This window comes from Lissotriton vulgaris, chromosome 4_1, assembly GCF_964263255.1.
Source record: "Lissotriton vulgaris chromosome 4_1, aLisVul1.2, whole genome shotgun sequence".
NCBI lineage: Eukaryota > Metazoa > Chordata > Amphibia > Caudata > Salamandridae > Lissotriton > Lissotriton vulgaris.
This window is the reverse complement of record NC_141691.1, coordinates 939,266,133-939,280,602: the sequence shown is the minus strand read 5'-3', so window position 1 is coordinate 939,280,602 and position 14,470 is coordinate 939,266,133. Positions and strand designations below refer to the sequence as shown.

Here is a 14,470-nt window from a genome sequence, read left to right as displayed (position 1 = left end):
CATCACTCATGACATGGTCAGTGACATCACTCATGACATCACTGATGACACCATCCAGTGAATATGTGCCTTTCTGAAAAAGTAAATATTAGTGAGTAATGTTTAAATATTTAAATATATATATTAGTGTTTTACTTTGTGTATAAGTGGCTACATGTGTTGGTAAGTAGCTACATGCGTATGTATATGGGTTATTAGATGTTTCTCTTAGTATCAGTATGAGTGTCTATATGGTTTGGTGGGGGTATTACTTAGCACATAGATGCATGAGTGACTGACTCTCTGTTTCTATGTTTTGAAGACAGCATATGTACAGGACTGTATGGGTGGATGAGTGTCTATATGTGTTTGTTAGTGAGTGAATGACTGTCTCACTAGTGTCTTTATCAGTAACTACATATGTTTTAATCTAGTATATATGAATATTGATGTATATAAGTGAGTATATGTGAGAGTAAGAGATTGTAAGAGTTCCTGTTTAAATAAGTATGTGTTTCTATAAGTGATTGTTTAAGAGAATAAATATGTGTAATTTTAAATAGAAGTAAGGTGGAAGTGTGTGTATAACTCTATATTCAAATAAATGGATGTCCAATAGTTTATCTGCACGTGTGAATATGTGTGTGAGTAACTTTTGGATGAATGTCGGTGTGTAACAGGATGTATAGGTGTATCACTTCATATGATGAGTGAGTATATGTATGAGTGACTATATAAAACTATTGGTGAATGAGTGGATGTGTATATAGATAGTGGAATTACTGAATTGCTTGTTGTAACTGATATAGGTATCTCCATTTTTTTAAAAATTTCAGTTTCTATTTTTGAATATGTGTCTCAAGGGTTACATTATAGTGAAAGGAGGTCTGTCACTATGTCACAAGGATGGTGTCATGAGTGATGTCACTGACCATGTCATGAGTGATGTAATATGTGATGTCATCAGCAGTGCATTGCACGCGCAAGTTATAGTGAGTCCGACTAACTATAACGTGGGAATTTCAATGGTTTTATATCAGTAAAATTTCCAGCTAACTATAACTGGTGTGAAACCTATGGTTTTTTCAGTGAATTTAATAGGTTTTTTAAATGCTAATTCCTAACTATAACTGGTGTGAAACCTATGGTTTTTTCAGTGAATTTCATAGGTTTTTTAAATGCTAATTCCTAACTATAACTGGTGTGAAACCTTTGGTTTTTTCAGTGAATTTCATAGGTTTTTTTAATGCTAATTCCTAACTTTTTATATAGACTCATACCTATGTGTTTTTTAGTGAATTGCTAAAGTATGTTTTTGTAAAAATGAACACTATAATGTATATTGAGATAATATTTTTAATTTAAAATATTTTTTTTTATATTTCGCTTTCGGTGCGCGCACCGGTGCGCGTACCGTCAGCGCACTAACAAAAAAAAAGAAAAAAAAATGAAGGAGGGACTGTGTAATAGATAGTAAGACAGATAAAAAGTGTAAAAGGAAGTAACTGAGAAAAGAAAAATGAATAAGGGAGCAAAAGAAAGAAGAAATAGGAAGAAGACTAAAGCAGAGGTTAAGGGAGATTGTAAATGGATGTTGAAAGTAAAAAGAAGGACAGTTAAGTATGGGAATGTCAGGTAGTGACGGAATCAGAGGAAAAGAATAGCAGTGATTGAGGGAAAGTAAATATCAGTGAATATAAGTAAAAAGGGGTGAAAGAGGGTACATGTAAGTGAATAAGGGTAACACATGGGGAGTAATAGAGACAAACAAGAGAGAGAGTAAAAGAAGGACTGTCACAAAGGGACTAAGTGAACCAGTAAAAAAGGTAAGTGAAGGAGTGTGCATAGGCAGAAGTACTGAAAGAAATTGAATGTGGTCGGAAGTAAACATGGAACAAAAGAATAAGTGAGGGAAGCAAAGTAAGGAAATAGGGGTGCGGTAGGGTGACAGAAAAATAGTGAAAATAAAACAAAAGGTGATAACAAAAAAGATTTTGTAAACACACTTACCATATAATCAATGCAAACTTGTATCTATGAAAGATAAAAGAAAAAACACGTTATAATTTCTTAAAAATATATAATAAAATAGAAACAACAGTTCATGAGGTTTAAAAATCTACAAAAGTTTACTAAGAAATGATGCAATAGTGAAGGATACAAAAACAGAAAGAAAGTAATGTAGAAAGAGAAAAAAAAAGGAAAAAGAAATAGAAAGAGAACAAATTCCTAAAGGTAAATAAGATACTAAAAGAATGTAAGATATCAAATCAAAATCAGTAAAGATAAGAAAATAAAAGAAAAATGAGTGAAAAGGAGAGAAGTCTGATTGAGAAACTATAAATAAAAAAGAGGAATAGAAGATGATTGAGAGTGAGTGAAGTAAAGTAACAGAGTGAAGGGATGAAAGGAATGAAGTTAGTATAGAACGATGGATAAAACAGGAGTGAGAGAGTAAGTACACAGAAAGACAAAAGGAAGAACTAAGTGAACTACAGTACAATGGATGCGAAAGAAAAAAAAAGGAGAAAAAGAAAGAGAGGGTTAGGAAACTAAAGCAGTGGTACTGTGAGAATATGAAAAAGATAAAAAGTGGTGGAAGGAACAGAGGAAATGCAGACAGTTCCTATTAGATTAAGAAGTTGTGAATGAAGTGCACTAAAGAAACAGCGATGAAAAAAGAGTGTAAATTAGTAAAGAGAGGTAAATAAGGGTGAAAAAGAAAATGAGTATAAGACAATGTGAACACAATATAAATTACACAATGCAAACTACACAATAACTTCTACAATATGTTACATTATTTATTTTTGCTGTTCTCAGAATATATTGAATTTCACTTAAATTAGTGAGATCAAAGTCTTCATCATATAACAGCGGGAAAAAAAAAACACAATCTAAAAGATTGTGTTTAAAAAAACCCATTCAAACATACATCTCATATAAGTACACTAATCTTTGATTCACTTACTTTTCCGTGAGACCAAATTGCAGATAGTGAAGGTCCTTTTGGTGGAAAAAAGTCTGCTGTGCTCTATAACTTCCATTTCATCGACTTCCTATGAAAAAAGATCTAACAACATCATATGTTACACTTTCCTCACGGCCAATTTGTGTCAGATATATCAGTATTTTTTACTTTGAGATCCACTTAAAGTATCTACATGAGATTGCAGATAGTGAAGGTCCTTTTGGTGAAAAAAAGTCTGCTGTGCTCTATAACTTCGATTTCATCAACTTCTAACAACATCATATCTTACATTTTCCTCACGGCCAATTTGTGTCAGATATATCAGTATTTTTTACTTTGAGATCCACTTAAAGTATCTACATGAGATAAATAATTTCAAATATTAGATTAACTAACTAACTAACTAACTTTTATTAACTATTCCCGTCTTCAAAGGCCAATTCCCTTTACTAAAACTTTGGTTTTAAAAACACTAGATAAGAATTTGTAGAGTCATAAGGCAAACGTTGTTTATAAGTTAAATGAGAATCATTGCAGTAACTCCATCCATTTTCAGATTTTAAGTAGCATGTATAATGTCCTGAGGTGGTCGAAGATCCATCATGATAAATAATAGCTTCAGTTGTAAAGGTCCTTCCAGAAATTGATAACTGAGAAGCCACAAAATTTTTGATAGAAGTTGTCAATTTAGTTCCATCAGGTCTACATCGTTGGAAAACTAAAATAATATACTGCCCATACCTTTGTATAAATAATGTGGACAGCATTGTACAGTTACATTGGGTACACACCATATTATGATCTGCTGCTTTAACTAGATTTTTAAAAGACACTGATTTACAGTCTGGTAAAGTCAAATATATAAATCTTTCAGTGTCTATTGTAGTAGTACTTGATAAACTACAATTGTGGCAGTCATGCTGCCATTGATAAGAAAGACTGAAAAGATTATCTACATCTACACCTTCATCTTCCAAAACACCAAACATATACATTAAAAATTCCTGACAATCCTGCTGAATGTTCTGTGAAAATTTATCTTGACCAGAACACAAATCTAAAATATTTCGAATTTCTGTTACACTTTCTATTTGTGCTGTAACACTGCTACATTTCTGAAACACAGAATTCAATAAACCACACAATCTTTGATCCCGATTTTCAACAATCTGTTCTTGTAAACTTTTAAGAAAAAAAACAACATTAACCACTACATTAGCATAGCAGTTGACACCAGAACTGTTTTCAAACTGAAATCCAACAACATTTTCTCCACAATTCTTTTTCTTCCTGTTTTCAATTACAGTTTTCTCTACTTTTTGTCTTTTTGCAACTACCTCACTACAATTATCCTCATTTCTTCTTTTTCGGCCTACCACACGTTTTTCAAACAGAGGATATTGAGGCAAATGTGGAGCATACTCTCTTCTTAACCTATTGTATTCTTTAACACAATCTAGATCGGCAGAAATCTTTGTCTCATCACACGCAATCAAGTACAATCCTGATAAAGTTCTGACTCGAGATAATGCCACATATGCCATACCCTCTTTAAACACAGATCTTCCAATGTTCACCAATGCACTATCTACACTTAAACCTTGAGATTTATGAATTGTCACCGCATACGCCAAACAAACAGGAAACTGTTTTCGGCGAACATATAAGTCTTTTACAAGTAAAAATCTAGCAGAACAACGACTTATTTGTTGTACTTGTTCAATGCCATCAAATTTTATTTTTAAAAATTCAATTCCATCTCTATTTCTGTAATTCACAAAATCAACAACATAACCCATTGCTCCATTTACCAGACCGCTTTCAACATTTAAATTCCTTCTCAAAATGATACGACAATTTAAACACACATTCAGAGTCTTTTCAAAACCAGCTGTTTTTGAAATACTTTTCTCCAATGAATGCAATTTAGTTTTCAAATTTTCTGACAAAACAATTGTTGCACCCATATGCTCTATTTTATCTATTGCTTCCAGTTTCACAATCTCTTCATTTTCTAAGTCTAACATTTTTTGATTGAAGATGGAACATTCTTGCAGAGTTGGCATCAAACATATCCCAGATTTCTTCTCAGTCATTTTTTTAAAAATATTCTCTGGAAGAATGTTTTCATTTGCATACAAATTTGAAATTAATCGACTATGCAAAGCTTTTTTCCCTTTCTCAGTCATTTTTCCAATTCTTACATCTTGTAGAATATTTTTATAATCTTCATCCTTGGCCTGTCGCATATTTTGAAGCAGTTCAGCATATTTAAAATTTAGCCATATATTAACATTTCCAATGCTTCCAAGGGACTTCCTGGTATCTTCATGCGTGAGCATTTTAAACACTGGTTGTCCTTTTACTGGAGTCAACTGCAATAGATCTCCAAAAACAATAATGTGTTTTCCTCCAAATAACACATCATAGTCTGTTTTAAGAATTTCTTGCATTCTCAAATGCACAAAAGCAAGCATTAGATTTGAGACCATGCTTACTTCATCTATGATAAGAAGTTTCATTTTCTTCAAGACTCTTGAAACTTCAGAACACGCATCTCCAGATAGCTTGTTGTAATGCAATTTATTATCATGTTCAACTGGCAGCATCAATAAACGATGTAGAGTAATCCCTTTAATGTTATGTGCTGCCAGACCAGTTGGAGCAGTTACAACACAAGACAGTGGTGAATCAGTCCTTTTCTGCAGATAACTTGCAACGGCTTTAATTAGAAAACTTTTTCCTGTCCCCGCTTCTCCACTTACATACAGTCGGACAGGGTCAAATAATATACATGAGCACTCTTTTTTCTCATGTCTGAATCCATGTTCAATCTGCTCTGTGACTTCATCATATATCTTTTTCTGCTCAATGTTTAGTTGCGTTACCAAATCTTCTAAGTTAACTCCATCCTCTTGAGCTTGTTCCATAGCTCTTTCCACCTCATCCATGGCAGTGGCAGCTTCATTTTGGATAATTGGTCCTCCTAGTGGATCCTGGCTCAATGAAGTAGAACTCTGACTATCTTGAGAACTGTTTCTAGCTATCTCTTCAGCAATTGTGGTTTCTTGCTCCATTTCTTCATTCAACATTTGCAGATAATTTAGAAAAATAGGACATTCTATGGTATCCTTAGTTGCATTAAAAGAGTCTTCATAACAGAGAAAATCTCCAAGTAGTTCCTCTTCTGTACGCCATGGCTTAAAGAGTTGCAAAAGAGCTAAATAGTAAAATTCTCTTTTGTCTGGAACTTCACAACTCAATTTTCGATGATTAATCAAATGGCCTTTTTTCTGCTTCACTAGACATCCTTCATAGCCAATGAGTGCATATTTTCCATTATTGATATCTTCTGTGATGTTCCTCTTATAACTGTAGTTTTGAAGAACTTCATACAAACATGTGTTCTCAAGGTGAGTACTTCTATTTGGATAGTATGTATCCAACATATTTGTCTTCAAAATATCTGTACTGTTTGGTTCTTTTTCCGCCAAATATTCAATTTCTTGTACAGATTTCAAAACTCGGTTTCGTGTTGCAGCAAGACCAAGACTCACCCAAATGATTGTTCTTGATTTGGCATAGAGACTTGCTGATGATAACCGATCAGAACATTCATATGCTCCAATTTCTCGATGCGACAACATCTTCAGACTGAAACTGTATAATTTCTTGCTTAGACTCTTTTCATGTGAAATGTCCTCCCACATTTCCTTCAGTTCTGTCTTTTCTTTTTTGGTGATGTAAGATGTCACATATCGAGCCACAGCAATAGAGTTGTCAGCAACGAACTGAATATCCATGTTAGCATTCCACATGGACAAAATCACTGGGTTGTAATCGTTGATGTACTTAGATTCTTCATTTCTTTTCAAATTATATGTGTTTTTGGGAGATTTTCTCGTCACAGTATGTCGTAGAGATGACATCAAATTATTTACTCTTCCTTTAGAAATCACTGGTCGAGGAAATGCAAAACGACATTTCGTGTAGTACTTTTCCTTGTTTTTAAATTTTCGACGACAGTACTTTCCACAACGATGAGATTGAAAACGTAAAACTTGTTGCCTTAAATTGTTTTCTTCAGTAGATTTTGGAACAGCACATGTTGAATACTCTTCAATGAAACTCATCACTGTTTCATCTGAATCTGATCCAAATTTGGGTGCATCTTTAATCCACAACAACATATGTATATGAGGAGCACCTCTCGCTTGATATTCCTTCCTCCAAAAGAAATCCAAAACCTCTCCAAGGGGAGGATTTTTTTTGTTGGTAATAAAAGACATCATAGCTTCAAATCTATGATTAAAATATCTGCAAACATTCACTGGATCTAAAGAACACAGTTCTCCTGGTGTTTTCAATTCTATATTTGGTATGTTTTCATTTGCCTCTCGTAGAAATTGAAGTAAATCGTCCCAGGCATACTCAGCACAGCTAAGAGTGAGGAACCATGTAGGAGTTCCTAAGTTTCTTAGCATACATTTCAATTCTCCATGACGACGAAACCAATACTCGTTGGTTCCACGTTGACATGCCATGAGATTGATTAGCTGAGATTCCAAAATACTGTCTTGCAGATTAACTTTCTCCATAAAGTCCCTTGCACATACATTTTGCAAATGAGGTCCACTTTTTAATATATGATTAACTGCATAAGAAAGCCCAGACAAATCACTTTCAAACAGTAGATGAAATAAATATGGAATGCATTGACGAAACCTTGGATCTTCTGCATATAATCTTAGAGTCCGGTATTCAGCTGCAGGAATTTGAACTGGTCGATCATCATATCGTCCACCACAACCTGTTGGAAATAATTGTGGAAAACAACGAGCTTCCAAACTTTCTTCCCATACACTAATGGGACTTCCTTTTGCTGCCTTCATTTGAAACAAGTCAATTGCATTTCCCATTACTTCTTTGGAATGCAAAGGATGAACAGTATAATGTTCATATATTTCTTCAGTTCTAGACACATCAACTTTTTCAATTTGACCAACTGAAGAATCACTATCTTCTTCTGTAGCTGTTTCCTCTACTCCAACACTTACATGTTTGTAGTACTCATTGTTTTTAACTAAATACAACGTTGCCTTCTTGACTTTTTTAACATCCACTAAATCTTGCCAAATTTTCTTACTCTTTGTTGGAACCCCATTAACTAGAATAACTAAAGGATCTTCTTCTACTCTTTCTACACCAATTGTATTAATATTTTTCTTTACATCTAGAGGCAAATAAACAACTCTTCCCTTTAATCCTCTCAGTAAATCTGATGGAGGCAATTTCCCTGTCTTAGGCTCCATGCGAACAATAGCCTGAAAAGGATGGACACATTGAATCAAAATAGATTCATAAGTATTTAGATCCATCAATTCAGAAGGAATATCTATCAACTGAAGATTATTATAAACTGCTCTTGCAGGCATTCTATTTTCATTTAATTTTTTCAAACAATAAGTGCAAATACGCTGATCCAAACTCAAATCAAAAGAATTCTCCACCAACAAATAACTTACAAAATCCTCCCATTCACTATTATTTTCCAATTCACTTTTTGCATATAAATCAACTAACCTAGTCTGAATTTTATAATGAGTCCGTCGACAACACACACAAGTTACATTAGGCCTCTCACTTGATTTCACCTTAAACTTGATAATTTCCTCATCAAACTTTTCAATACTTGAAATTTGTCCATTATCTTCTGCATTACCATCCATTACTATATCTATTTCTACACTGTCCTCTTTGTTCCCAAAATAACAAAACTCAATTTCTTCACAAATAGTCTTCACATCCACTTCAGATCCATGCAAAAGAGCACTATTTAACTGTTTAAGCTTAAGTGCAGGACTTTTTGCATAATACAACTTCCTCACTAATTTCCTTACGTTATTATGATGCACTGCTAACATCCTAAAATGATGAAAAACACTCCGACAAACTTTTCTAGAAAGACATGCTAGTGAATGCCCTTGCAAACCTGTGCTTTCTCTCACTCTGCAAGGATCTAACTCTTGCAGGATCTTCATTTTTTGTTTGAGACTTTTTTTACTATATGTACGTAAGAAATTTCGAAGCAAATCAATTGATTCCTGTCGCACACTACAAATACTACTGCATTTCCATGTGTACACTGGACCCTTAGTACGTCTCCCTAAAACTTCATCAGCTAAGACCTCTTCTGCATCTCTAGATACAAGTTTCTCTTTTTCCATCACACAACTATCTTTCACCTCATATGCACGACCACTGGTGTCAACTGCATGCACCAAATCATTTTCCTGAAAGTAACTCTCCTCATTAAAAAAAGGCTCAGAACTTGAACTATGCATCCATTCACCAGAAAATACTTCACAAAAATTACTCCGATTAATAATTCTTTTCCATCTACTGTTCGATTTGAAAACATCCATTGCCTTATTAAGTATCCTAATTCTATTGATTATTAAAATAAATAATTTTTTCTTAACTTCAAAAGCCTGATCAACAATCTTTTCTACACTTTTCTTTTTCTTGTAAAAAGCAGCTTTTAGTTTACTTTTCTTTTCATTTTTTAGCAAATTTAAAACTACCCTATTGCGAAACATTCGCCTACGAATGTCCCTAAAAACATTTACCCTTCTATTGCTAACCATTCTCTTCTCTCCTGGTCCAATGGAAACATTTTTTGTGGGCTTCTCTTTCCTTTTTAGATTTGTTGACTTTTTCTGTATATTCACATTAGCAATTTCATTTTTTTTCCTACGACATATGTTGCGAAGAAAAGACTTAATTGGCTTACCAGAAGCTTTTCTGGTGTTTTTTGAAGTAGTTGTTGAAGAGGATTCCATAAACTCTGTTGTTGATGTTCTCCTTTTCCGTATGGTATTTTTGATATTTCTTTGCCTTGAAGGCATTTTTGCTTCCTTTTCAGAAGTTGATTTGAATCTGTTGTTCTGTTAAAAAAACACATGAAAGACCACTATTAGCAAACAACAAAGTAATGTTAAAAAGCAAACAATATAAACAATAAATTGCAACATATTTAAGTTTATACAATAGCAACACATGGCTTTATTTTTAAAGGCCTTGCGCCACCAGTGCGTCACTTATTACCCATGTTTAAAGTCAAGCATCAGCTGCACATGGCATTCATAAATAAGGGCCAAATGCAAATACCAATCAATTGCACCCAAAAATCGATTTTTCAATAACATGTAAGAAACACTGCGCAAAACCTAAGTACAACCACTCAATATCATCAAACAAAGTCAGGGTCTGATTTATAAAGGCCTTGCGCCACCAGTGCGTCACTTATTACCCATGTTTAAAGTTTTGCATCGGCTGCACATGGCAATCATAAATAAGGGCCAAATACATATACCAATCAATTGCACCCAAAAATCGATTTTTGAATAACATGTAAGAAACACTGTGCAGAACCTATGTACAACCAATCAATATCATCAAACAAAGTCAGGGCCTTATTTATGAAAGCCTTGCGCCACCAGTGTGTCACTTATTACCCATGTTTAAAGTCATGCATCAGTTGCACATGGCAATCATAAATAAGGGCCAAATACATATACCAATCAATTGCACCCAAAAATCGATTTTTCAATAACATGTAAGAAACACGGCGCAGAACCTATGTACAACCAATCAATATCATCAAACAAAGTCAGGGCCTTATTTATGAAAGCCTTGCGCCACCAGTGCGTCACTTATTACCCATGTTTAAAGTCATGCATCAGCTGCACATGGCAATCATAAATAAGGGCCAAATACATATACCAATCAATTGCACCCAAAAATCGATTTTTCAATAACATGTAAGAAACACGGCGCAGAACCTAAGTACAACCACTCAATATCATCAAACAAAGTCAGGGCCTTATTTATGAAAGCCTTGCGCCACCAGTGGGTCACTTATTACCCATGTTTAAAATCATGCATCAGTTGCACATGGCAATCATAAATAAGGGCCAAATACATATACCAATCAATTGCACCCAAAAATCGATTTTTCAATAACATGTAAGAAACACGGCGCTGAACCTAAGTACAACCACTCAATATCATCAAACAAAGTCAGGGCCTTATTTATGAAAGCCTTGCGCCACCAGTGCGTCACTTATTACCCATGTTTAAAGTCATGCATCAGTTGCACATGGCAATCATAAATTAGGGCAAAATACATATACCAATCAATTGCACCCAAAAATCGATTTTTCAATAACATGTAAGAAACACGGCGCAGAACCTAAGTACAACCAATCAATATCATCAAACAAAGTCAGGGCCTTATTTATGAAAGCCTTGCGCCACCAGTGCGTCACTTATTACCCATGTTTAAAATCATGCATCAGTTTCACATGGCAATCATAAATAAGGGCCAAATACATATACCAATCAATTGCACCCAAAAATCGATTTTTGAATAACATGTAAGGAACACTGCACAGAACCTAAGTACAACCACTCAATATCATCAAACAAAGTCAGGCCTTATTTATGAAAGCCTTGCGCCACCAGTGCGTCACTTATTACCCATGTTTAAAGTCATGCATCAGCTGCACATGGCAATCATAAATAAGGGCCAAATACATATACCAATCAATTGCACCCAAAAATCGATTTTTGAATAACATGTAAGAAACACTGTGCAGAACCTATGTACAACCAATCAATATCATCAAACAAAGTCAGAGCCTTATTTATGAAAGCCTTGCGCCACCAGTGCGTCACTTATTACCCATGTTTAAAGTCATGCATCAGCTGCACATGGCAATCATAAATAAGGGCCAAATACATATACCAATCAATTGCACCCAAAAATCGATTTTTGAATAACATGTAAGGAACACTGCACAGAACCTAAGTACAACCACTCAATATCATCAAACAAAGTCAGGCCTTATTTATGAAAGCCTTGCGCCACCAGTGCGTCACTTATTACCCATGTTTAAAGTCATGCATCAGTTGCACATGGCAATCATAAATAAGGGCCAAATACATATACCAATCAATTGCACCCAAAAATCGATTTTTGAATAACATGTAAGGAACACTGCACAGAACCTAAGTACAACCACTCAATATCATCAAACAAAGTCAGGCCTTATTTATGAAAGCCTTGCGCCACCAGTGCGTCACGTATTACCCATGTTTAAAGTCATGCATCAGCTGCACATGGCAATCATAAATTAGGGCAAAATACATATACCAATCAATTGCACCCAAAAATCGATTTTTGAATAACATGTAAGGAACACTGCACAGAACCTAAGTACAACCACTCAATATCATCAAACAAAGTCAGGCCTTATTTATGAAAGCCTTGCGCCACCAGTGCGTCACTTATTACCCATGTTTAAAGTCATGCATCAGTTGCACATGGCAATCATAAATAAGGGCCAAATACATATACCAATCAATTGCACCCAAAAATCGATTTTTGAATAACATGTAAGAAACACTGCGCAAAACCTAAGTACAACCACTCAATATCATCAAACAAAGTCAGGGCCTTATTTATGAAAGCCTTGCGCCACCAGTGCGTCACTTATTACCCATGTTTAAAATCATGCATCAGTTTCACATGGCAATCATAAATAAGGGCCAAATACATATACCAATCAATTGCACCCAAAAATCGATTTTTGAATAACATGTAAGGAACACTGCACAGAACCTAAGTACAACCACTCAATATCATCAAACAAAGTCAGGCCTTATTTATGAAAGCCTTGCGCCACCAGTGCGTCACTTATTACCCATGTTTAAAGTCATGCATCAGTTGCACATGGCAATCATAAATAAGGGCCAAATACATATACCAATCAATTGCACCCAAAAATCGATTTTTGAATAACATGTAAGGAACACTGCACAGAACCTATGTACAACCAATCAATATCATCAAACAAAGTCAGAGCCTTATTTATGAAAGCCTTGCGCCACCAGTGCGTCACTTATTACCCATGTTTAAAGTCATGCATCAGCTGCACATGGCAATCATAAATAAGGGCCAAATACATATACCAATCAATTGCACCCAAAAATCGATTTTTGAATAACATGTAAGGAACACTGCACAGAACCTAAGTACAACCACTCAATATCATCAAACAAAGTCAGGCCTTATTTATGAAAGCCTTGCGCCACCAGTGCGTCACTTATTACCCATGTTTAAAGTCATGCATCAGTTGCACATGGCAATCATAAATTAGGGCAAAATACATATACTAATCAATTGCACCCAAAAATCGATTTTTCAATAACATGTAAGAAACACGGCGCAGAACCTAAGTACAACCAATCAATATCATCAAACAAAGTCAGGGCCTTATTTATGAAAGCCTTGCGCCACCAGTGCGTCACTTATTACCCATGTTTAAAATCATGCATCAGTTTCACATGGCAATCATAAATAAGGGCCAAATACATATACCAATCAATTGCACCCAAAAATCGATTTTTGAATAACATGTAAGGAACACTGCACAGAACCTAAGTACAACCACTCAATATCATCAAACAAAGTCAGGGCCTTATTTATGAAAGCCTTGCGCCACCAGTGCGTCACTTATTACCCATGTTTAAAGTCATGCATCAGCTGCACATGGCATTCATAAATAAGGGCCAAATACATATACCAATCAATTGCACCCAAAAATCGATTTTTCAATAACATGTAAGAAACACTGCACAGAACCTAACTACAACCACTCAATATCATCAAACAAAGTCAGGGCCTCATTTATAAAAGCCTGGCGCCACCAGTGCATCACTTATTACCCATGTTTAAAGTCATGCATCAACTGCACATGGCAATCATAAAAAAGGCCAAATAAAAATACCATTCATTTGCACCCAAAATCGATTTTTAAATAACATGTAAAAAACACTGCGCAGGACTTATATACTAACATACAATTTCACTTCTAAAACATAACTATCTGCTTCCAAATATTCTCCATAGAGAAAATAAATCTCTATCTAAATTAAATGAATCATTACTTACCTTTAGAAATGCTTTTGGAGATTGAAAACAGTGTCAGACACACACACCAATTTTTCTTTAGCAGAGGAGAAGGTGTGCTCTCAATACACTGAAACCAAGACTGGCATAGAAAATCTCTATCTTTGTACACATATGCCTTAATTCAACCAATGAAAACTCTTCCCTCACTATTTTCAAACCAACACCCATCCCCCTCTCAAACCTTTCTATCTGTTACCATAGCAACTCCCTCCTAACTGAACTCTAAGGTTCAAAAGTTTATCTTACAATGTTGCAAATTAACTCAGCAAGGATGTTTGACCTGTCAATACAGCAGCCTATACAGGGTATTTTTGCTTTTGGTGACTTTTTTTAAACCATTCAAATTGCTTCTTTCACACAACATAACCATACACCCTAACTTTCAGTTTTCAACTATCTGAATCCACCAATCATTGCTAGTGATTCAAGAGCACAGAAACTCCACAATTATTTTTTTGTGAACTCCTACTGTTCCAACTGCC

The 14,470-nt window shown here is 34.9% G+C and overlaps 1 protein-coding gene across 1 annotated transcript; it reads right to left on the bottom strand.

Moving 5' to 3' along the window:
- Positions 1–2,023: 2,023 nt before the first annotated feature.
- On the bottom strand, positions 2,024–14,072 carry LOC147722742 (uncharacterized). Its single transcript, XM_086965215.1, has 2 exons — positions 13,968–14,072; positions 2,024–9,897 (listed from the first exon to the last, which is right to left on the bottom strand). Exon 2 carries the CDS (start codon positions 9,856–9,858, stop codon positions 3,400–3,402), a length of 6,459 nt encoding a protein of 2,152 aa, XP_086821341.1. The 5' UTR covers positions 9,859–9,897; positions 13,968–14,072; the 3' UTR covers positions 2,024–3,399.
- Between the last annotated feature and the right edge of the window lie 398 nt (positions 14,073–14,470).